This window comes from Vespa crabro, chromosome 9 (assembly GCF_910589235.1).
Source record: "Vespa crabro chromosome 9, iyVesCrab1.2, whole genome shotgun sequence".
NCBI classification, from domain to species: domain Eukaryota; kingdom Metazoa; phylum Arthropoda; class Insecta; order Hymenoptera; family Vespidae; genus Vespa; species Vespa crabro.
The window spans coordinates 3,110,001-3,131,928 of record NC_060963.1 but is presented as its reverse complement, the minus strand read 5'-3'; the positions used below and the strand labels follow the sequence as shown (position 1 = coordinate 3,131,928).

The 21,928-nt window shown below is 27.5% G+C and overlaps 5 protein-coding genes across 10 annotated transcripts in view; 3 read left to right on the top strand and 2 right to left on the bottom strand.

Annotated features, from left to right (window-relative positions):
- Positions 1–426: 426 nt before the first annotated feature.
- On the top strand, positions 427–8,740 carry LOC124427127 (protein KIAA0100). 4 transcript variants are annotated; one of them, XR_006942872.1, is made up of 14 exons: positions 429–809; positions 917–1,043; positions 1,130–1,321; positions 1,454–1,705; positions 1,801–1,962; positions 2,034–2,246; positions 2,368–2,635; positions 2,716–2,938; positions 3,019–3,889; positions 3,977–6,068; positions 6,157–6,401; positions 6,477–7,533; positions 7,654–7,819; positions 7,899–8,040. XR_006942872.1 is itself a non-coding variant. In XM_046969670.1 (14 exons), the coding sequence occupies exons 1-14, from the start codon at positions 751–753 to the stop codon at positions 8,181–8,183; spliced, it is 6,264 nt and encodes a 2,087-aa protein (XP_046825626.1). In that variant the 5' UTR covers positions 432–750; the 3' UTR covers positions 8,184–8,740. The 4 variants fall into 4 exon arrangements, 3 of the variants coding, with proteins under 3 accessions (XP_046825628.1, XP_046825626.1, XP_046825627.1); XM_046969670.1 differs by having other exon boundaries at positions 432–809; positions 7,602–7,819; positions 7,899–8,740; XM_046969672.1 differs by lacking the exons at positions 7,654–7,819; positions 7,899–8,040 and having other exon boundaries at positions 427–809; positions 6,477–6,773; positions 6,841–7,014.
- A 267-nt stretch (positions 8,741–9,007) lies between these two features.
- On the bottom strand, positions 9,008–10,205 carry LOC124427132 (sesquipedalian-1). The gene is made up of 2 exons (XM_046969681.1): positions 9,562–10,205; positions 9,008–9,473 (listed from the first exon to the last, which is right to left on the bottom strand). The coding sequence occupies exons 1-2, from the start codon at positions 9,853–9,855 to the stop codon at positions 9,117–9,119; spliced, it is 651 nt and encodes a 216-aa protein (XP_046825637.1). The 5' UTR covers positions 9,856–10,205; the 3' UTR covers positions 9,008–9,116.
- Positions 10,206–10,411: 206 nt separating this feature from the next.
- Positions 10,412–12,132, top strand: LOC124426625 (corepressor interacting with RBPJ 1). Its single transcript, XM_046968537.1, has 6 exons — positions 10,412–10,621; positions 10,705–10,799; positions 10,880–11,130; positions 11,216–11,342; positions 11,436–11,567; positions 11,676–12,132. The coding sequence occupies exons 1-6, from the start codon at positions 10,550–10,552 to the stop codon at positions 12,124–12,126; spliced, it is 1,128 nt and encodes a 375-aa protein (XP_046824493.1). The 5' UTR covers positions 10,412–10,549; the 3' UTR covers positions 12,127–12,132.
- A 471-nt stretch (positions 12,133–12,603) lies between these two features.
- On the bottom strand, positions 12,604–18,222 carry LOC124426624 (ribosomal protein S6 kinase beta-1-like). Of its 3 annotated transcripts, XM_046968535.1 has the most exons (14): positions 18,086–18,222; positions 17,027–17,121; positions 16,853–16,893; positions 16,443–16,617; positions 16,194–16,277; positions 15,986–16,119; positions 15,798–15,860; positions 15,582–15,710; positions 15,398–15,488; positions 15,167–15,283; positions 14,952–15,083; positions 14,751–14,858; positions 14,491–14,669; positions 12,604–14,086 (listed from the first exon to the last, which is right to left on the bottom strand). In XM_046968535.1, the coding sequence occupies exons 2-14, from the start codon at positions 17,111–17,113 to the stop codon at positions 14,011–14,013; spliced, it is 1,416 nt and encodes a 471-aa protein (XP_046824491.1). In that variant the 5' UTR covers positions 17,114–17,121; positions 18,086–18,222; the 3' UTR covers positions 12,604–14,010. The 3 variants fall into 3 exon arrangements, with proteins under 3 accessions (XP_046824491.1, XP_046824489.1, XP_046824492.1); XM_046968533.1 differs by lacking the exon at positions 18,086–18,222 and having other exon boundaries at positions 17,027–17,527; XM_046968536.1 differs by lacking the exon at positions 18,086–18,222 and having other exon boundaries at positions 12,604–12,829; positions 17,027–17,527.
- A 1,310-nt stretch (positions 18,223–19,532) lies between these two features.
- The window catches only part of LOC124426626 (ribokinase-like), a 3,820-nt gene continuing 1,424 nt past the window's right edge, over positions 19,533–21,928 (top strand). Inside the window, exons 1-6 of the mRNA XM_046968538.1 lie at positions 19,533–20,088; positions 20,341–20,473; positions 20,710–20,836; positions 21,403–21,564; positions 21,671–21,762; positions 21,890–21,928. The exon at positions 21,890–21,928 is cut by the window's right edge and continues 150 nt beyond it. Of these exons, the coding sequence (XP_046824494.1) occupies positions 20,039–20,088; positions 20,341–20,473; positions 20,710–20,836; positions 21,403–21,564; positions 21,671–21,762; positions 21,890–21,928 (603 nt within the window). The 5' untranslated portion in view covers positions 19,533–20,038. The remainder of the gene's footprint in view (positions 20,089–20,340; positions 20,474–20,709; positions 20,837–21,402; positions 21,565–21,670; positions 21,763–21,889) is intronic.

Below are 21,928 nucleotides of genomic sequence, written 5' to 3'. Positions count from 1 at the left end.
ATAATTAGATAGTGTTAATTAGATAGTGTTAATTTTTTTTTTTTCATGGGTGTCACTGAAAGTTTTGTTTCAAAAAACATCACCAAAAAATAAATTATTTCTTTTTACCCTTAATAATTGATGTATAATTCTAAAAAAAAAAAAAAGAAATATATGAAAGAGTTAATATTTAGCTATATTTTAAGTAATAACGAAGAAAAAGATAAAGTTTAGAACAAAAATTAGCTTTAGAAAAAATGATAAATTTTTTCCTATATTACCTTTAAACGAAGAGATAGAGATTTGAAATTTCACGGAATGAGTATTTTATGCAAAGAACATTATTTAATAAGTAATAACAAAAAAAAAAAAAAATTGACACCGGGACCATTTATTTATTCATGGTTATTCTGCTAGATTCTTTACAATGTATACGATGAGGTGGACAAATGGCGAAAGTCAGTTTTTAATACGTCACTTTTGTAACTTTTAGTATTACGTATATTAAATTTTTCGATAATACATTGCAATGTAGGATCAATATTTCGATGTATCGTTTTCGTAAGAAACGAGAGCAAATCTAAGAATAACATAAATGTAAGAAAAAAATAATTGTCTAAAAAGTCTATATATGTCGGCATAATAAGTTAACCTGCAACAAGTGAATGTTTTAACTATCTAAAAGAAAACTATTGTTTTTAATAATATGAAGATTTTATAATTCTGAGAATGACATTTTTTGCAATATTATGTAATATTATATAATTAAAAATGACTGGCTTATTTGCCTTTTTTATAGCCTTTTTTATATTATACTGTAATTTTACTTGGTAAGTACCAGATTTATATACAGAACTATATATTTTCTTTTCTTTTATTTTTTTTTTCTTTTTTTTTTTATCATTCTAATAGATCCGTAATTATTAAATTATTATAGGGTAATTCCAAGATTTTTAGCATGGTTAGTAAAAAGGAAATATAAAATACATTTAAGGGTTGGTCATATTTCTTTACCATACTTTATTCTTCGTGATGTCAATATATCTAAGAATGGCTTTACATTGGTCAGTATCACTTTTATATTACTTATCTATTCTTCTGATTTAAACATTAAATTTTATATATGTATATATATCCTGTTTACTTTTAGCAAGTTGAAGAAATAAGTGTTCGTAGCAGTTTATTCAGCAGCGATGTAGCTAAATTGTTAGCAGTAGTTATGCGTGATGTTAGAATTAATAAAGATGTTCCTATTGAATCTAATCATCATTCGAAAGAAGCAAGTAAATTATTAGATTTTAGGGATAAAAAGATTTCACCAATAATTATAACATTTGTACAGGTAACATATATTTTATATATATATATATATATATATATATATATTTTATAACATATATATATATTATCAATGTTTTGATTATTTCTAAAAAATATATTTCTATTAAATATATTTATACATATAATCTTTTAGTTTATGGCTGTACATATTGAAAATTTGAGTCTTCTTGCACTTGGTAATGGATGGTTAGCTAATGGCAGTGCAGAAAGTCTCAGTTTAGATGGTAGTGTTGTACACGGAGCTCGTACTCTGTTAGCTTCTGCTACAGTTTCTGGAGGAGCAATGAAATTATTAAGACATGCATCTGATGCTTGTTTATCGCAGATCACTTTTGCAGGTACAGCAGAAGCAACTCTTAAAGCTCAAGGAGAAATTTCAGTTGAGGTATAACAATGACACATAGCATTATCATTTATAATTGGATAATACAAAATTTATTTTTTCTAATTAAATTATATTTAACAAGATTTTATTTATAGAAATTGTATGTTGGTGTGACACAAACAGAAGGTTCTGGAGGACCAGGTCTTATGCAATTTTTAAGAGATAGAAAATCATTAACAACTGGATCTTCATGTTCTAACATAGATAGCAAAATTACTGATAATCTGCTGGCTAGATTAGCACCAATTATACCAAAGGTAAGAATTAATTTTTATATTTATTTCTTAATAATTATATGTATTAATAGCATTTATAATTGATATTTCAGGACTTTATGTTGAAGATAGGAAATTCTTCTGTCATTGCAGGACGAGAAGATGGTGGTATTATTGGCTTAGAAGGCATAATGAAAGGATTGCAAGCTATAGCAAAATTTCAGCCACACAGCCCTCAATTAAATTTCACTGTGAATTTAGAAGGGTTGTCCATTCGTGGAAAATTTCCTGTTGTTACTTTGCAATCATTACTAATAGATGCAAAAGTAAGCTTACAAGAGAGTAACATTCTTTCAAATTTATTCTAATATATATATATATATATATATATATATATATATATTTAATTTTTTTTTCAAAAATATATATATATATTTTTACACATAGATGGAGCAAGATATTTTACAAATATCAGTTCAATTGAGTAGTCTTTTAATCTTTTATGATTACAAAGATTGGGAATCAATATTGCAAAGTGCACAAAACGAAATACCTAAACCTGTTGATCGCGTGTCCTTAACTAGTAAACTGCCATGGGTTGAAGTTAAGATAAATACTGAATTATATGACTCATCTTTGGTTATAAAGCTTCCGGATGCACCAGAAGCTTCTTGTGGAGTAGCACACATGAAATTTTCTTTGAATACAGTCCTAGGTATAAATTGAGTTCAATTAAATAATTTTATCTTCTGGCATTTTATAGAACTTTGATAATTTAAGTTTTTTATTGAATAGGTGAAATCGAAGATAGCAATACAGAATTGATAATTGAATCTTTATTTTGTGCTTTAAATGGAGCTATTACAAATAATCTTGAAACATCTCATTGTTGGGGTAGTCCACTTTCAGTTGGTGTATTATTAGCAACAACTCGTACTAATGCTATAGGAATTGCTGTAGATGCTCTTGTAACAGAATGGAGTTTAGATCTCGCCCGATTCCTTGAGCAAGCTTTCAAGTAATTCTTTATATTCATATGTTTCTAATATGATTTTCATTACAAATTTTACATTCATAATATGGGAATGTTTTTTTCAGGTGTTGTAAAAAATATATAAAACCGACAAAAGAAAAAATTAAAAGATCGGAAAACGCTACTCAATTAAATCTGAAAGTTACAAATTGCAATATTTTTTTTATTGCCGAAAATGAGTTATGCATTATGATGCGTCTTGATGCTGCAAGTATGGAGAATAATGTTAAACGACTTGTAGCAGTTGCTGAAGGAGTAAGTGCTATAACTCTTAATAAATATGAACCAATTGTTTGCCAACATGCACAAGCTTTAACTCATCCATTTTTGGCTATAAGAAAATGTAAATGTGCTATTAGTTCAGATATTATAAATATAAGTCTTGATGGTACAAGCATAGCATGGAGCCCTAACTTACATTTACGTCTTTTACTATTTTGGATGGAATCTAAAGACTTTAGATCTCTTATATCCAAAGAAACATTAACGAATAGAGATGTAGGTACTCAAAGAAAAAAGCGTTTCATAGATTTACTAGCTACTGGAGGCATTACTGTTTCTATTGATATATCACCAAAGCATTTCTTGGAACTTTCTTCGGATCAACTACGTTGGGTACAGGGTGAATGGAAGCTTAACTATATCCGTGCGACATTAGATATGGCTGACATAATTATGATTGAAGGATTTGAATTAGTCAGAGTGTCTAACAATGAAGAAGTACGTTTAGAAAGACAAAATAATGAAGGATTTTTCTTAGAATGGAATGAAACTTGGGCCCTCAATATTGAATCAGTTAAAGCTTGTTTTCCTTATGAACATCAGTTTACCGAAGCTATACAAAATGAACTGTTTAGTATTAAGAAATGGTTAAAGGATATTCATTCAACAGGATCAATTAAACAAACACACTTGCCATGTGATTTAATTATAAAAGTAAATATATATATATATTTTTTGGATAATTATAAAACAAATTAATTATATTCACATACTTTCAACGTTGCTATGTATTATTTACAGATTAAAGAGTGGATTTTTGAAGTAAGTGACGATCCATTCGAAGTTCGATTACGAGATAATTATGAACTTTTAGAAGATGAATATAAAGAAAGTCTGAAACGTCAAGCGATGTTGGATACTAAAGTACAAGAACTTTGTCGTGCTCATTTACTTCTACCACAAGACAAAGTAGAAGAATTATATGCTAGTCTGAATAAGAAAAATGCAGAGATCTATGTACAGAGATGGAAACAAATGCAACGTACAGGACCAGCAAGAACGAGATTATTTGCTTGGTCTATGTTGGATTTAGAAATATTGACTTTAGCTGATCCTTCTATAAATGGTACAGAAAATGCAATTAAAGCTATAAGAGAAATGGATCCAGAAACTCCTTGGCCTGAGGATGGCCTGGAGTTCAATACACTTTGGGTCAGAGGTATCAGTTTAAAATGTGCAGAATGGAAATTACAATTGCGAGATTTTCCCCAACCGCTGCTTTTAGTTGAAAGTCTTAGTATTTGGGGTCGATTAGCTGGCGCTGAAGCGGTACCACTACCTAGGGCTAGACGTACAGTACGAATTGAAATTGGACCACCTTGGGATGATATTGTTGTAGAAAGAGGAATGACGTCACTAAAATACTATCATGACCTTAATTGGGATATAGATAAATTCAGATATGCATTTGGTCCATGTTGGGAACCAGTTATAGCACAATGTAATCTTAGCTTTGAAAAGATAATCCATCCATCTCGGGATCCCAGTCCCCCATTGCCATTTTGGGATAAAATGAGATTAGCCCTTCATGGAAGAATAACTTTGTGTGTGAAACAATTAACTGTCTTATTACATGGCTCTTTAGATCCTTATAATACTACAGAAGAAATGGAATTAACATGGACAGGTCTAGAACTTGATTGGACACAAGGAAAAATTATAATTAAAGGAGATTTCGATGTATACGTTCGTACGGCCAGCAAATATGATGATTGTAGATTATTACATTTACCTAATGTTAGATTAAGCATAAAATTAGCATGGGTTTGTTTGGGTGATCCAAGAGATCATCATGCTGCAATACCTTGTGCTCCGGATAGATTACCAGAGTATTCTAGCAATCAAGAACATGATTCTTTCCGTGCATTTCGTTCACAAAATTTAAATGTTAGTTTATCTTTAGAAACTAAACCTACTGGATCTCCCACACTGACAAGTGCACCAACAGCCTTGCTTTATGGCAGTACTCTCAGATGGTTTGAGAATTTAAAGTTTATATTGTCAGGTGCGACAAGACCTACAAGAAAAGGTCCACTATTTAAGAATATTAGACCAAGAAAAAAACAATTAAGCAGGCACTATAGAAAAGTTAGATTAACATTAGCATTTCATCGTTTTCATGTAAGTTACTGGATGTCCTTTGCTATGCAAAGAGGATTTGAAGTAACTGGTGGAAAAGTAGCATGTAGTTCTGAACATAATCTAGCTCTTCATCCGATCGACGATGGCTTCATACATCGTCCAAGGGCAGAATGGTCTGTTATTTATATGAATTGTGAATTAAACGATGCAGAAATTTGGTTAAAAAGTGCATTACAAGAAGAAGAAGAAAGTACTTCGTTACGACAGCCAGTTGAGAAATGTTATTGTCTTAGTGTTGCTCGAGTTAGTTATGGAAGAGAAGCTATGGTCACAGGAGTAAGCGGTGATAATCCAACTCATCGTTTAGCTGTACACGATTTGAAAGGAGCTTGGACTAAAACAAACAGAGATGTTGCATTTGCTCTTTTTGATTCATTTATTAAAACGCAGCAACTTAAAAAAAATTTATCAACAGCAGCTCTAAAAGGTTTTCATAGAGAAAGTACTTCTACACCACATAAAAATAGAATTAGAGCTGTTGAATCACAAAATACACCTACCCAAGCAACACCATCAACATCTTCTAAACCACAGCAAGGAGAAGCTGCTGGAATGTTGCAAAGATTAATTGCTGAAGCTGCCAATAAACCAGTAGCATTCAGTGATGATTTATCAGTACAAACAAGAGGTCAACAATTACGCGGACTCGCAGCATGTCATCAGGATGATGTTTTACACAAAAATTGGCTCAGTAAGATGGAACAAGAGATCAAACCTATCCAATAAAACATTCGATTATTTTATAATTTGCATTATGTTATAAATTATTTTCTTTACAGTTGCATTAGTGAATAGTCAAGTATTATTGAAAGGAATTGAAACACGTGGATATGTAATTTTATCAGCAGCAAAAGCAGAAATATTACAAAGGGTTCATCGACCTGTATGGAAAGAGAGAACACTTGTTTCAAAAACTACCTGGGTTGGTTCTTTAGAATGTATGCAGTATTATGCTACAGTTAGTGCAAATATTGATGATAATATTGATGACAATATTATGTGGTTAACATTGGATAATATACAGGTATATTTCTGTATAATTAACTATTATAAACTATTCCTGTTACAAATTAACATTATTGACAATGAACGATTTTAGGAAAAAGATTCTACAGTGATAGCAGGCTTACCAGATGTACCAGCTCTTGTAGGATCAGGTCAAAGTGTAGGTGGTGTAGTTAGTCAGACCGTAGGTGGTGCTGGCGGACCACAACATCAATTACAACGTATTGTATCAAGATGTAAATGCGAGTTTTTTTATGTTGGCTATGGTCAAGCTTTAGATGTTGGATCTGTAGATAATATTCCACCGCCACCAAGAGAAGAAGTTAGTTTATGGGAAAGAAAGGAACTATCAGCTGCAGATGCATTTACATTGATGCATCATGATTTAGATGTATGCACAAACTCCTTACAATATGCAATGATTTTGGATATTGTAAATAATCTATTATTATATGTAGAGCCACGCAGAAAAGAAGCTTCCGAAAGATTACAAAGAATGAGGTTTCAATTACAATTACATTCTGTTGAAGATCAAAAACGACCTATACAACAATTGCAAAATACTGTGCGTGGATTAGTTGCAAAATTGAGAAGATTAGAACGCGAGACATATCTAGTACAGAAAGCACTTGCCGATGAATCAAGTTCTGATTTACTGGCTGAAATGGAACGATTAGAAGCTCGAGTTTTTGAATGTAAGGAACAACTCAGTGCAAAGGCTGAAGAGCTTGATGTGATGTTAAGTTGTTATAAAGAAACTACCGCACCACCGAGTGCTTCAACGACATTAAAAGATAAACCAGCAGCAGTTGCAAGAGTAGCAGAAATTTGTTTCAAGCATGCTCAATGGAGACTCACTGACGCGGATGGTCAATTAGGTATAGCAGACTTAATTCTGACTAATTTCTTGTATACAAAAACAAGTAAAACAGATGATTCGGTGGAACATCTTTTGGAGTTAGGATATGTTAGAATGACAAATTTATTGCCTAATCAAATCTACACAGAAGTTTTGACTCCGACCGAATTACAAAGTAATATGCCTGTTGATAGGCAAAGGGCTTTAAGAGTGTTTTGTAGAGAGAAAGCACCTGTTGCTGGTATTTCAGTAAAGGAACATTTCGAAATTAATGTAGTTCCTTTAACAATTGGTAAGAAACTAACAAATGAGAATAAAATAATATTCTATAATTGTTATTATTCGTTATTATGTTTTTAGGATTAACCAAAAAATTCTTCAATACAATGCTAAAATTCTGTTTCCCTGAAAGAGATCCGGAAGGAATCGAGGAACCACCAGCACCACAACGAGATTCATCCTTTTATGTACCCATTGAAAGAAGAGATGACGTAGAAAAAATGAAGGAGAGAGCTGATAAAAATAAATTGTTTATATACATTAAAATACCAGAAGTACCTGTTCGGGTATCCTACAAGGTAATTTTAATATTACTTTTATATATCAATTGAAATGGACCTTACTATTTTATAATATAATTTGATTAATTTTTTGTAGGGCAATAAAGAGAAAAATTTAGAAGACGTTCGAGATTTTGCGCTAGTGATACCAACATTAGAATATCATAATGTTACTTGGACGTGGCTTGATCTTTTATTAGCAATGAAAAGCGATTCTCGTCGTGTAATATTGAGTCAAGCCATTAAACAAAAATTGCAAATCAAACCAAGGGGTCCACAAGAAGAATCTGCTCCTCAAGAGGAAGACAAAGCTCGGCTCCTTTTAGGAGCACGTCATCTTCCTGGTGATGCAAGGAAAAGAAATGTTTTTAAGTTTAAATAAGTATAATTTTCAAATTTCGCTGTAAGAATTATTTAAAAGTATTTTAATATATAATTTATTATTAGAATATTTAAACGAATCCGCAGAAATTGTATCATGTAAATCATACTGCTGTGTGCATTAAAAAATAGTTGCATATAAACGTATGATAAATATTGCATAGCTTTTTATATACGTATATGTAGAAATTGAAAATCTCATTTTAAGGTAGATTTTTAATAAGTATTAAATAAAATATGCTATGCTTCATTTGAATATTTTATTCTAATGTAAAATTAATAATACTAATAATGTATTAAAATGTTATTTTAACATTGATTTGTACAATATATAATATTAGACTTTCTATATATTGTTAATAAAAACATATTATATATTTTTTACTGTGAACAGTTAGAAAATGCACAAGTTGAAAATAATATTTCATGTAATCATATTCAATACGTTTATGTGAAGGCTTGTACAAAAGAGAAAACTTCTAATGAATAACTCTACTACAACATTTTTGCAGTATTTGCTGTATATTATATTTTTTAAATATAAATATTGCTATATATTATATTTTGCAATTTTTCACTATATGCAATTAATATATATCATTTTATATAAATTGGTTCTGTGATATTCATGCATGGCTATTGATTTATTCCATGTATTTCCACTATTAAATGATAATAAAATATATGTACATAAATTTCTATATTAATTACACTTTATCACATCCTGAATATATATATATATATATATATATATATATATATATATATAAGTATTTAATGATCATAAAAACTTAGGATAAAAAGAAAATAATTTAAAGCATTATATAAATGAAGAGAAAGAAAAGTATTTTTTATATTACAACTAAACTTATTTAACACTCCAAGTACAGTAATATACTTTCAATATAAATATTTACAATTTAACAGTCACTAATTACAGAGTTATCAATGGTGCTTCTGCGTTTTTTTTTGCATGTCTCCATGCATTCAAATCTGCCAGAATTCTTCTTCCATATGCCGTATGTAATTCCCTAAATGTGATTCTTGTACGAGGTACATTTTCTGTTCTACCAGGTGCAGATCTAACGCTCTGAGAACGATGATGAGATTCTGGCTTGTTAAAAGGATTGTGTCTTTGTCTTGGTGGTGCCTTAGGAGATTGAGGTGGTGGAGTTAATGTTTCAACTTCTTCTTCTGCAGCATCTAATTGCCGTTGTAATTCTGCTACCATCAACCTCATATAATCATAACTGGCACATGCCAAACCTTTCATCCATTGTTCCATTGATTCCTACAGGTAATAAAATTTTAATAAATAGTTATAATTTGAATAATTTATAATAAATATGTATTATCTTGTAATTTCTATAATAATTTACTTGTGACTCAGCTGCAAGTGCATAGCTTCTATTGTTTGGACCATGGAATACAATTTTAAATCCAAACTGTTCTTCGTCTTCTGTCAATTCGATGGTACATCCTTCAAGAACGATCATACCTACAGGTTCTTTATCACCGCGTCGATCAAAATAAAATAATATGTTCCCTTTAAGAACGAACCATCTTCGTTGATATCCACGATTAACTTCACCGCGTTTATTTAACCAGCCTTCTCTATCTACCGGTGTTGCGGATGTCGCAAATGCTACCATATTTTTTTCGTTGATTTTCATCCTGTACAAACTTTTTGAATGAACTATTACAGATGAAATTACAATGATATTATATTGAGACACGCTATTTATTAGAAAATATAAGTCAACGACTCAACATTAAGAAGAGAATGACCAAGGTTGATCGCATACATCGATCCATTTAAATAATATTTTTAACAATGTCCAATAAAGTCATTATTAAACAATTCTAATTCTGTATTTAACATATTTTACTTTATATATTTTATTTCACACGAAACAACAATTATAAGGAATAAACTTATCACTTGTGTTCAAATATAAGCTGGCAACAATTGATAGCAAGCATCAACATGAGGTTAAGTTACGTCACATTTCCTTTTTCAACTGACGTATGAGTCAAAAGAAATATTAAAAAAAAAAAAAAAAAAAAAAAAAAAAATGTTAATATTACTTTATTTTATTTTTAGATAGTAATAATTAGGGAGTCTTAAACTTAGTTAAATAAAAGATTATGTTATATTTTTGTAAAAAAAATTACAAAATTATTTTTACGAATATGAAAATAATTTAGTTAAAAAATGACTAGGTTGTTTTATAAAAATTTTATAATGGCTACCGATATCAAATGGCATTCAGTGATACTTATTAACGTCAAAAAGTCTTGAAAAAAAATTTAGAAATAAATATTTTTCTTTTTATTTGAAATAAATTGTATAGTTAATTATTAAATATGGGGAAGGGATTTAATAATTATATGTGCAAGAAATTTTTTCATCCAGCTTCGAGAGACAATCTAAAACGAGTGCGTATAATTTTTTTAACCTTTCTTTTTCAAGAGCGTTATCTTGTCATTTATGGTTATATTAATCAAAATAAATCTTATAGGTATGGATGGCAGAACAACAAGCTGAAGCTTACAAAAAGAAGCAAGAAGAATTACGCGTTCAATATGAGAAAGAGCAAGATCTTCATAATAACAAGTAAATCATCTATTACTATAGATATAGGGTGTAATTATTAGAATGACACGAATTTAAGATTTAATTTAATTATTTTACAGAGCACTTTTAAGTAAAGAGAGCAAAGATAAATTAAGTGTTAATTTTATGTATGAGCCTCCTCCAGGAGCAAAGAAAGAAAGAGAAAAAGAAGATAATGAACCAGAATATAAATTTGAATGGCAACGCAAGTATAATGCTCCAAGAGAAAGTTATTGTAAAGGAGATAGCGAAATAAGAGATCAACCTTTTGGCATTCAAGTTCGAAATGTTAGGTGTATTAAATGTCACAAGTGGGGCCACATAAATACAGGTTTCTATTAAATTTATCATTATTTCATATAAATTTATTATATATCTATGATGTTAGAAGCACATATATTTTTTATTATTTCTAGACAAAGAATGTCCTTTATATAGTCAAGCAATGAGCGTAGTAATGGCAAATAATTCAAACTTACCGCAAACACCGGACGCTTTAACTTTAGTGCAACAAATGCGAGAAGATGGATTAGCTCTTAAGAAGTAAGAAAAATTTGAAGAATAAAATTATTGCTTCATTTAAAATATAACTCAGGATTTATTATTCACTAATATTGCATTCTTATTCATATTTAGATCTGCACTGGATGCCCAACAACATTTACGTGTACCTGGACACGAGCATTTAATGGTTTCTGATAACGAAGAAAATTCTGAGATAACATTTCTAAAGACTCTTTCAAAACAAGAGAAGAAAAAATTGCTAAAGTAAAATTTAGTTACTTTTTAGACCAATATGAAATATATATTTTAAATTATATCAAATGGTTTTTTTTATTAAAATTTATATTATTTTTTCTTTTTTTTATTTTCTAGAAAACTTCAAAAGCTTGAGAAGAAAAATATGAAAATAAAGCATAAAAAATTGAAGAAGAGAAAAGTTCGAAATAGTAAAAGGTCTCATGGCAGTAGTAGTAGTAGTGACAGTGGAAGTTCAAGCGATAGCAATTGTAAAAATAGCAAGAATAGTATCAGTGATGATTCTAGCAGTAGTAGTAGTGATAGTTCCAGTACAGAAAGTAACAGAAAAAAATGGAAGCACAAAAGGAAATCACAAGGAAAGACAGGCTTAAATTCTCATGCAAATCATAATTTTAATCGACATAAAGATAAAGAACGAAAAACAAAGCACAAATTGGAGGACAAATACAAATCAAGTAATAAAATAAAGGATGAAAAAAGGAACAGAGAAAAGACCATTGATTGCGAAAGTCGTAAAAGAAAAAATAATGAATTACATAGTGATAAGAAACGTAAAAAACACTGAAAGAAAGTAAAGCATTTCTGTGCTGAAGATTGAAAAAAAAAAGAAAAAAAAAAATAACGCAAGTATAATTTATAGGAAATGATTATATGATTAAATTTATATTTTTACATTAAATAATTTTTTATTATATAAGAAAAATAATTCACTTTTTTCTTTTTTGGGGAGTATATGATTTAATTTAATTAATAAAAAACCATTTATAATGTAATGTAAGTTATTATTGTATTATCAGTCATTGAAGTATGTTAAATATATAAAACTAAAGATGTTACTCATAAAAATAAAAATATATTTTCCTTATCAACGAAATCATTGATAATTATCGCCGTTACTTTAAATATATATGTATATATATATATATATATGTACACATACATATATATATATGTATATATGTGATAAAAAAGATAAACATATGATATACTACTTTATTCCTATCATTGTGTAAATGGATGCAATACAATAATAAAGCATTTATTTCACAATAAAATACGTTTATTTACTACACTTTGTACCTTTCAAATATATTCAATCTTTTGACATAGAAGTGTGATAAGAATACTATTTAAATTGTATTTGCAAAGTAGTGTTATTTCATTCTTATTAATTTAATATCAAGAAAGTGTTAATAATAACAATCTTTTTACTTACATTAAACTCTGTTTTTCATTTGCTTTCTTTCCATTTTTCCTCCTTTTTACTTCTAAATAGAATAAAGTATAAATATCAAACTGTGTAACACTACCTGAGAACAACAGCTATGAATATTGGGCAGTTAAAATTCTGTTTGAGTAGTAATTAATTTGTTCATAATTATTGTATCATTAACTAACGACATTATTATCTCATATTTTACAGAATAGTATCCAGTGAGCAGCTACATAAAACATATGATGCATAACTCCTGTTTTACAATATTTTATGAAGTTATTAAGCATGATTAGCATTAATATTCTTATAGCACAAAGTTTATATTTTATTATAACACGATGAAATATTGATTTTATGTATATTAAAACATGTTTTTTACGTCCCACTAAACATTGATTTTGAGGATTATTCTTGATACTAGTCTAATATCTAATTTAGACATAATTCATTTATCATAATCCACTCTTAATCTTTTTAATTTATATTTATCTTCACTAGATTATTTGTTCTTATATTTATATTAATTAGAATTGTAATTTGCATGAGAATTTGAATTTGTCTTTCCTTGCAATTCTCATTTTTATTTTTATTTTTTTTTTTTAATTATTTTTATACTGGATTATTAATATTTAATATTATTGATATATTCAATACACCAATTAAAGAGAGTGAAAGAGAGAGAGAGAGAGAGAGAGAGAGAGAAAAAGAGAGCACTTGGAGTAACTTATTGTAATATAATTCCCCATTTTCATCACATCTGTTTTCATGCATGTAAATATATTATTCCTGATTGAAATGAAGAATAATCACAAAACCAATATGTGGTGATATGTAAAATACATATTTCATTATATGTATATACTTCAAATTTATATTTCATCACTTCAATAATTATACGTTCTATAAGAGCAGTATATAATTAACATTACTGCCTCTGTAGCAAAAAGTTAATATTTTATCATAATTTCCATCATATATATGTATATATGTGTATATATATATATATATATATATATATATATATATATATATATATATACACATATACATAACATACATACACATATATATTTATAGAAACTGAAAAATTAGCTAAATGTGCATCTTGGACCTTTACAGCCCAATTATGCAGATCATTGCATAACCAATTTTTCATAGCAGAAACATTAATTCTGCAATATAATTTGGAAGTTCAATAATGTCCTATAAGTTTGCATTATTAAACACTGACCACTATAAATGATTCTGTAGTCGACCAACGTCCATCATTTCAGTATCTTCTATGTTATTGTGCCCTACTATATGATGCCTAAAAATCAGCATATATCAATTGTTTGCCAATTTCATTTATATTATATGAAAAGTAACGAAATAATTACATTAGCAGAGACATTAATTTTCATTTTTTAGGATTGGCACCCTTTTTTTTTTAATTACCTTAAGAACGTTGCTGTGATAAAAGTTTCATTTCTATTTATTTATATATAAAAATATATTTAGCTACTAACAATATTGAAAAAAAAAAAAAAAAAAAAAAAAGAAAAAAGAAATGAAAAGGAAATATTATTATACCATACATATGCAGGTAATAAACACATTAGAGATTGTATAGTGCCAGCCCTACATGTATGTTATTTTTCTCTATAAATACATTTTATAATGCTCTATAATCCTGAGGAGTAAAGGTATTTTAATTACTTAGATATAATTTACCTAAGTTGATGAAACTGAGAAGGCGTACGAAGGTGCGTTTCTGGAGTCCTTGGTGATAAACTGTGAAGACTACCACTAAAACCAGTATTTAAAAGTTCTCTACGTGGACTCCTAGCATTTATAACTCTTGGTTGTGTATACATTTCTTCTAAAACGCTTGGTGCCACATATGTAAAACCCTATAAATGAGATCAAGATTTGACTTATTTTACTTCTTTCGTAAATAAATCGTCATCACATTAGCAAATTAGTACACTTACTTGAAATATCATATTTGCGGATTCGCTTAAAGTGCTCTCAACAGGTGAATCTACTGGAATGGTTGCAGTGAATTGTTCATCAAATTGTGATGTATCATCTGCACTTTTCTATAAAATTATTATTATTGATATATATTATCGAGAATCATGTTGAACATCTATTTAGAATACGAATTAAATAAGTACAAAAATAACATTTACCAGTGATGGTTTAAATGGAGGTTCCAATTTTCGTGAAATAACATCTTCCCAATTAATATGTTTAAAAAAATTATGATGTATTATTTGCTCTGCATCTTCAGGTCCAGATCCTAATCTTTGACCAACTTGCCTCTATAAATTTCAAAATATATATTAAAGTAATTTATTATAATATATGTATCATGTACTATGTAACTATAATAATAATTAAAAACCTTTAACAGTTTACGAATTAGATCTCTTGCATCGGGTGTAAGATATTGTGGAAGACATAATTTTCCTCTTAATATTTTTTCAATTGTTTTTCTTCTATCATCTCCGGTGAATGGAGGCTGTTAATAATTTTATATATATAAAATTTTATATATATATTTTATATTTTATATATATATATATATATATATATATATATATATCAGATAACACTGTTATCCATAATACTGTACCATTCCTGTGAGCATATCAAACATCAAAGCACCTAAACTCCACCAATCAACAGCTTTTCCATGCCCACTTCTTGTCAAGATCTCAGGAGCCCTAAATTGTATAATCAATACTAATAAAATATCTACTTAAATAAAATAGCTGTAAATTTTTATTTATCGAAAAAGATAGATGATCAATACTTGCATGTACTCTATGGTTCCGCAGAATGTATGAGTCACTGTACCATCTTGTATATGTTCTTTACAAAGGCCAAAATCAGTTAATTTTACATGACCTTCTCCATCCAATAAAATATTTTCTGGTTTTAAATCTCTGTAAGCATATAATATTATATAAAAATATATTAGGGAAAAATACAAACATTGTAATAAGATTACTTATGAAAGAGATTAGATATACCTATATATGATTCCTTGATTATGAAGATGTTGCAGGGCAAGTATAATCTCGGATAAATAAAAACTGTACAGACATATACAAATAAAATATATAATTAAGTTACAATTTGATTGGTTTAATAAATAATTTTTCTTTTCTCTTCCAAAATATATAATATAAATTTAAAAAATAATACGACACCTACATACCATGCTGTATCTTCTAAAAAGATGCCTTCCCGATCCAAATACGTAAAAAGTTCTCCACCGCATAAATATTCCAAAATCAAATATAATTTACCTCCAGTTTGAAAAGCATACATTAAATTAACAATAAATGGATGCTGTAAAAATATTTTATATATGATGCATATATGTATATGATTAAGAGTGTAAAAAATATAATCAATATACTTACTTTGACAGCTTCTAATATATTTCTCTCTGCTTTAGTATGCGCTGTATCTTTTTGGTTTCTTATAATAGATGCCTTACGTAATACCTAACATAAAATATAAAAAGATAGTGTATATCTTTCTCTTGTTTATTTACTCGTATTGTTTTAATATGTTTGTATATTTTAAACATGTTGTTTATATTATTGATGATATTGCTTATAATTCAGAAATAACAAATATCTTTCTAATTATAGTAAAGTTTTCCTTACTTTCATAGCAAAAATGCTGCCTTTATCTTGGCCTGTAACTTTCCTAACTTGAAAAACTTTTCCATATCCTCCCTCACCAAGGATTTTACATAATTCAAAATCCTGGGGACCCGTCTTCTCTTGTCCTGGATTAACATTTTGCTCTGACAATTGTACTCTTTCCAAATTATCAGATCTAAACATATGTAAAATTATTTTATCAAGTAGAAATCTATTAAGACAGATATCATAGATCAACAATGTGTATATACAATTCTATAATATATACAATTCTAATAATTCAATCTATTCTAATATTTATTCTAATATTTCAATCATTCATATTTAAATATGTGCATTATTATTTGAATCTGAATACAACACGAAGGACATAAGATATGATAATATATTGACTCAATATGCATACTTACTCCAACATTGTGTCTACATTTGAGGCATGACTATATTCTTCCTAAAAACAAAAAAAGAAAACAGGTGGGATTATTAAAAAGGAAGAAAAAAGAAAAAAGAAAAGAAAAGAAAAGAAAAGAAAAGAAAAAGGAAGAAGAAATTGGCATAATGTTATTACGACTAAAATAAATTACCTCTCTGGTCTCAATAACATCGTCGTCGGACTCATCATGATTTACGTTATCACCTTCGTGCAATTCAATATCGAATACCCCAGCCATTATTTTTACTGTGAAAATTTATAAATAGTACATAACGAGAAAAGGGATATGGTATTTAACTCGGAGAAAACGTATAAATTCGATAAATTTTTGTTTTTTTTTCTCTTTTTTTTTTTTTTCTATATAGCGTTGTTTCTCGTTTCACTCTCTACTTTGTAACTAGGGTTAATTAATAAAAAGTAAACTTTTTACACATGTATTTGGATGAACGTATACGCGACTGAAGCGTATAACGTAATCATGAGAGAAAAAAATGTTCATTTCATTACTTCGATTATTATAACGGCCTTTTATGACACCTTAACAATTTGAAGAAAAAATAGATATATATATATATACATATACATATATATATATATATACATATAAACACGTGAAGCTTCTTAAACAGACTGAAACTATAGAACTATCTATATCGAACTGACTATCGACATATCCATATATACAATATACATATGGAGAAACGCACAGAGAAACTTTCCCGAAAACAGATTTCGATGTTTCACGTAAAAGGTGTGTGAAAGTAACAATTGTTAGTTTTATATGTTCATAACATAATAAGAATCCATTGAGATTCAAAAGTATTTGACATACTATATAATAATGCAATTCAATCATTAATTTAATCTTTAATTATATAAAAAAAAAAAGCTATCATTTCATTTTTTTTTCCTTTTTTTTTCTCTAAGTATAAGTATGTTACCAGACATATTTATATATTACTATAGATAAAATATATGTACTGATAAAAAATATTTCATATATGTTGAATATATATATATATATATATATATATATATATATATATATATATATATATATTCAACATATATATATATATATTAATTTACGTAATAATAATAACTATCTTGATTGAATATTAATAAATTTTCTTGAAATTTCGTGCAAATCTCTTTAAAAATCTTAAATTTAAGAATTTAATATATGTTAAGTTAGTATATATGTAACTACATTTTTCAAACTGGTCACAACTTTTTCCAAATATTAACAGTTGATGCGATTAGAATGTTATACAGATAATTCGTTAGATATCAAATTCCGCTTCCTATCCTTTCAAGTATTTTTAATAATATCTGCAACAATAAATTTTTGAGATTTTAATCAGTTTCAACGACGTATATAAATATGGTGAATATACAAATTTCGATGCGTCGCGTTATGAACACCATGATTGGATAATATTATTTAACTTATTATTATTTTTCACATGGATTTATTACAAATATATTCTGTTGGAAAAAATTTTCTTACGAAATATTTTAATTATTTATTTTTCAATAAATTATAAGATAGTAAAGTATAAATATGTAAATTACAGGATAGTTAAAGTATAGATATGGAAATATCATGATACGAAACATATATATCTGTGTGTGTGTATATACAGCAAATTTAATTAGAATGGCAAAAATATAAAGGAAATTAAATAGATTTTGTTTAAGATTATAATGCATTTTTTGTATTTATATATCTTGTACAATTTATGTGCGAATTATTTATTGAACCAAAAGATATTTTATTTACAACGTTAAATTTATGTTATAAATTTTATCTCAACGAATAAGGTAGATGAAATAAAAATAAATCTATTATATTAAAACATCTAATATATGTTATAATATTTTTTAGGAAATACATAAGTAACATTCAATTACAATAAAGAAATGTTTTTAATTATAATTATTTATTAATGTAAATTATTAATAACATTAATCAATAAAATCAATTATATATATATATATATATATATATATATATTATTGAGTATTACAGATTTTTATAAAACTTTATATTTGTTTGTTAACATCGAAAAATTAATTTTGAAACATAAAAAACCATGACAAGGAGGAAAATTGACTGCATTGAATTTTGATTGGACGATTCTTAAGTCTACATCAACACCGTCCAATCATAATACTAGACGGTTTACATTACGATTTTTTTTAGTTTAAGATATTAATTTCTTTTATTATGGTTCTTATGTTATTTTATTATATTATTTATGTTATTTTTACGATTATTATTATCCTCGTTAAATTCGTTAAGTAAAATTTACAATATTTCAATATATGACACATAAAATGGCTGCATCAAACATCGCTAAACCATTGAAAACGTATCCTTTCAATCGAAGTTGTTAAAGATGGACGCCCAGTGATTACTACTCTGTTTAATAATCTTTTAGTTCGCGGTTGAAAAGAGAAAGAGAGACAGAGAGAAAGAGAAAGAGAGAGAGAAAGAGAAAGAGTAAGTTATTGTCAATTATAATTGTAATGTTTTGCTACAGATGGCAGTGTAAGGAATAAATTGCATTTTCCAATAGGTATGTTATGATTGTATTATCAACATCGCATAGCATTTCAGGTTTAAGAATATGAAAAAGATGGCACGATTATTATTGATACTGATACAGTCGACTTATATAAAAAATTTATTTTAGACAACTTTTTTTTATAAATATAAGTCCGTTAAAGTAAAATTTTTTTATAGATAGGTTAGGTTAGATGAAGTTACGAGTATGATTGTATTTATTTTTTGGTTTATTTAATTCATTAATTAATATAATATTTTTTGATAAAAAAAAAAGCAGAATTATATACAATATTATGCCAAAAATTATGGCATAAATGTTTGAAATAGATAGAACAAATAACCTATTCGCAAATTGCTAGGTTATGTATATATGTATATTGAAATCGTGCATTATCGTTACAGTCAGATACGTCTTGTATTTCGTAACAAAGATAACAGAAATTATCAATTTATACTTAGGTTTTCTACAGTTGTTCTGTGAAAGTAAAGACATTTTGTATAATAATCTCGTTCAAGACGTTTGCAAAGTTTAATTCATCGAAAAACGGTAACATTAATATCTTTAATTATCAAAATAATTTTGTGAAAATAATGAGTACGAATATAGTTGTCCTTGGTTCATGTATGATAGATTTTACTTGGTAAGTTAGAAAATTTTTAACGCTTTATATTATAAAATATTATATATTTCTATTTGTCTAATATCCTCTATAATTTAGAGAAATTCAATTATGTTTTTACCAGATCTTGAAAGACTTCATTTATTTATAATTATATGATTATTTTGTTATGCTTTAATATATAATTTATCTAATTCATTAGTGAATGAAGAAAAAGGTTTTGTTAGATAAAGATAAATTGATAATTACACAATCAGGACATTAATTTTTTAGCTATGCATCTCGCTTACCAAAACCTGGAGAGACAATATTTGGTAGCGAATTTAAAATAAAATATGGTGGGAAGGGTGCTAATCAATGTGTGAGTGCTGCTAAACTTGGTGCAACAACGACGCTTATTGGATCAGTAATAATATTTCTTTCTTTGTAATTATATAAATTTATTTTAATTTTTAAAAAGCATACCTAAATTCATAATCGTTCATTCAGAAATTTTTTATATTTAAATCTACATAATTTGATTTTGTAATAAAATTTCAGTAATGACAATATTTATTTTAAACATATAGACAATTGTAGATAATTATGTAAATTATACATTATCATCTCAATCAATTTTTTTTCTTTTCTTCTTTATAATAGTTGGGTAACGACAATTATGCAAAAACTTATTTGGATATATTGAAAAAGGAAAATGTAGATACTGCTTATATTCAAATACAAAAGGATAAACAAAGTGGAATAGCTCATATTACAGTTGCTAGTAACGGTATGTAATATTAGGGAGAAAAAGGAAGAAAAAAAAACAATGATATATATTCGTGTTATCTTTATTACATAAGATGTTTGAGATAACGTAATGATCGTAATTGTAATGATAAATTATCTCTATTTTTTTTCAAACGTCGTACTTTATACTATATTACGAATTCGCGATAGAGGTTCGTGATATCATCGTTGAAGGATAAGAAAGATATGAATGAATTTTATGACATATAAAGTTTCAAAGTAATTTGAAAAATCAATTGCTCTTTTTCGAGACTTTTTAGGATTGGAGATTAAAAAAAAAATCCAAAAATAATAATAATAATAATAATAATAATAATAATAATAATAATAATAATAAAAATAATAAAAGAATTAGTCTAAAAAGTCTCGCCAAAGAATAATTGATTTTTAAAAATACTGAAGAACTTTCGATCCATCTTGTACTTACTTTAATAATAAAAAATGTCCTGAATAAATTGAATACACAAAAATACGTATGAAACTTATACATACGTATGAAAATTATAATCAACAATCATAATAATTTTTAAACTCATTCGTTTTTAGGAGAAAATAGTATAGTGGTCGTACCAGGAGCTAATGACCTTTTAAGCGTTGATCAAGTTATATATTCTGCTGATTTAATTAAAAATGCTACGGTGTTACTATGTCAATTTGAATCACCATTAGACGCTACTTTGCAAGCTTTACGAATCCATAAGGGCCATGGTTCGTGTTAATCATTATTTAACTTTGTTTCATTGAAATTTTATATTGCAATAATATTAACACGGGAGACAAACAATTAGTATAATTATCTATAACGATGCGATAGGGCTTTCAATTGTGAATGGTTCACCGGCCGTAGAAAATATCCATCCAGAGATTTTCGAATTGTGCGACATATTTTGTATTAACGAGACCGAGGTGGGTTGAAAGTAAATTAATAAGAAACAATGAGAGCATAGTTTGACGATTATAACAAATAAAATTATAGATACGCGAATAAATTTTATTGTTACTTATTAGAAAGAAATATTATTTTATTTTTCAGGCCGAATTAATAACAGGAGTACAACCACTGATGTTATCA

Excerpts from the sequence above, each read along its gene's own strand:
- LOC124426624 (XM_046968535.1), bottom strand. The coding sequence starts at position 17,113 with ATGGCTGGGGTATTCGATATTGAATTGCACGAAGGTGATAACGTAAAT. Across the intron at positions 15,489-15,581 it reads TGCGGAACCATAGAGTACAT|GGCTCCTGAGATCTTGACAA; the intron begins GCAAGTATTGAT and ends TATACAATTTAG. Across the intron at positions 14,087-14,490 it reads TCTCAGTTTCATCAACTTAG|GCATCATATAGTAGGGCACA; the intron begins GTAAATTATATC and ends GCTGATTTTTAG.
- LOC124427132 (XM_046969681.1), bottom strand. The coding sequence starts at position 9,855 with ATGAAAATCAACGAAAAAAATATGGTAGCATTTGCGACATCCGCAACA. Across the intron at positions 9,474-9,561 it reads CACTTGCAGCTGAGTCACAA|GAATCAATGGAACAATGGAT; the intron begins GTAAATTATTAT and ends TATTACCTGTAG.
- LOC124427127 (XM_046969670.1), top strand. The coding sequence starts at position 751 with ATGACTGGCTTATTTGCCTTTTTTATAGCCTTTTTTATATTATACTGT. Across the intron at positions 1,044-1,129 it reads CTAAGAATGGCTTTACATTG|CAAGTTGAAGAAATAAGTGT; the intron begins GTCAGTATCACT and ends GTTTACTTTTAG. Across the intron at positions 6,402-6,476 it reads TAACATTGGATAATATACAG|GAAAAAGATTCTACAGTGAT; the intron begins GTATATTTCTGT and ends GAACGATTTTAG.
- LOC124426625 (XM_046968537.1), top strand. The coding sequence starts at position 10,550 with ATGGGGAAGGGATTTAATAATTATATGTGCAAGAAATTTTTTCATCCA. Across the intron at positions 11,131-11,215 it reads GTGGGGCCACATAAATACAG|ACAAAGAATGTCCTTTATAT; the intron begins GTTTCTATTAAA and ends TATTATTTCTAG. Across the intron at positions 11,568-11,675 it reads GAGAAGAAAAAATTGCTAAA|AAAACTTCAAAAGCTTGAGA; the intron begins GTAAAATTTAGT and ends TTTATTTTCTAG.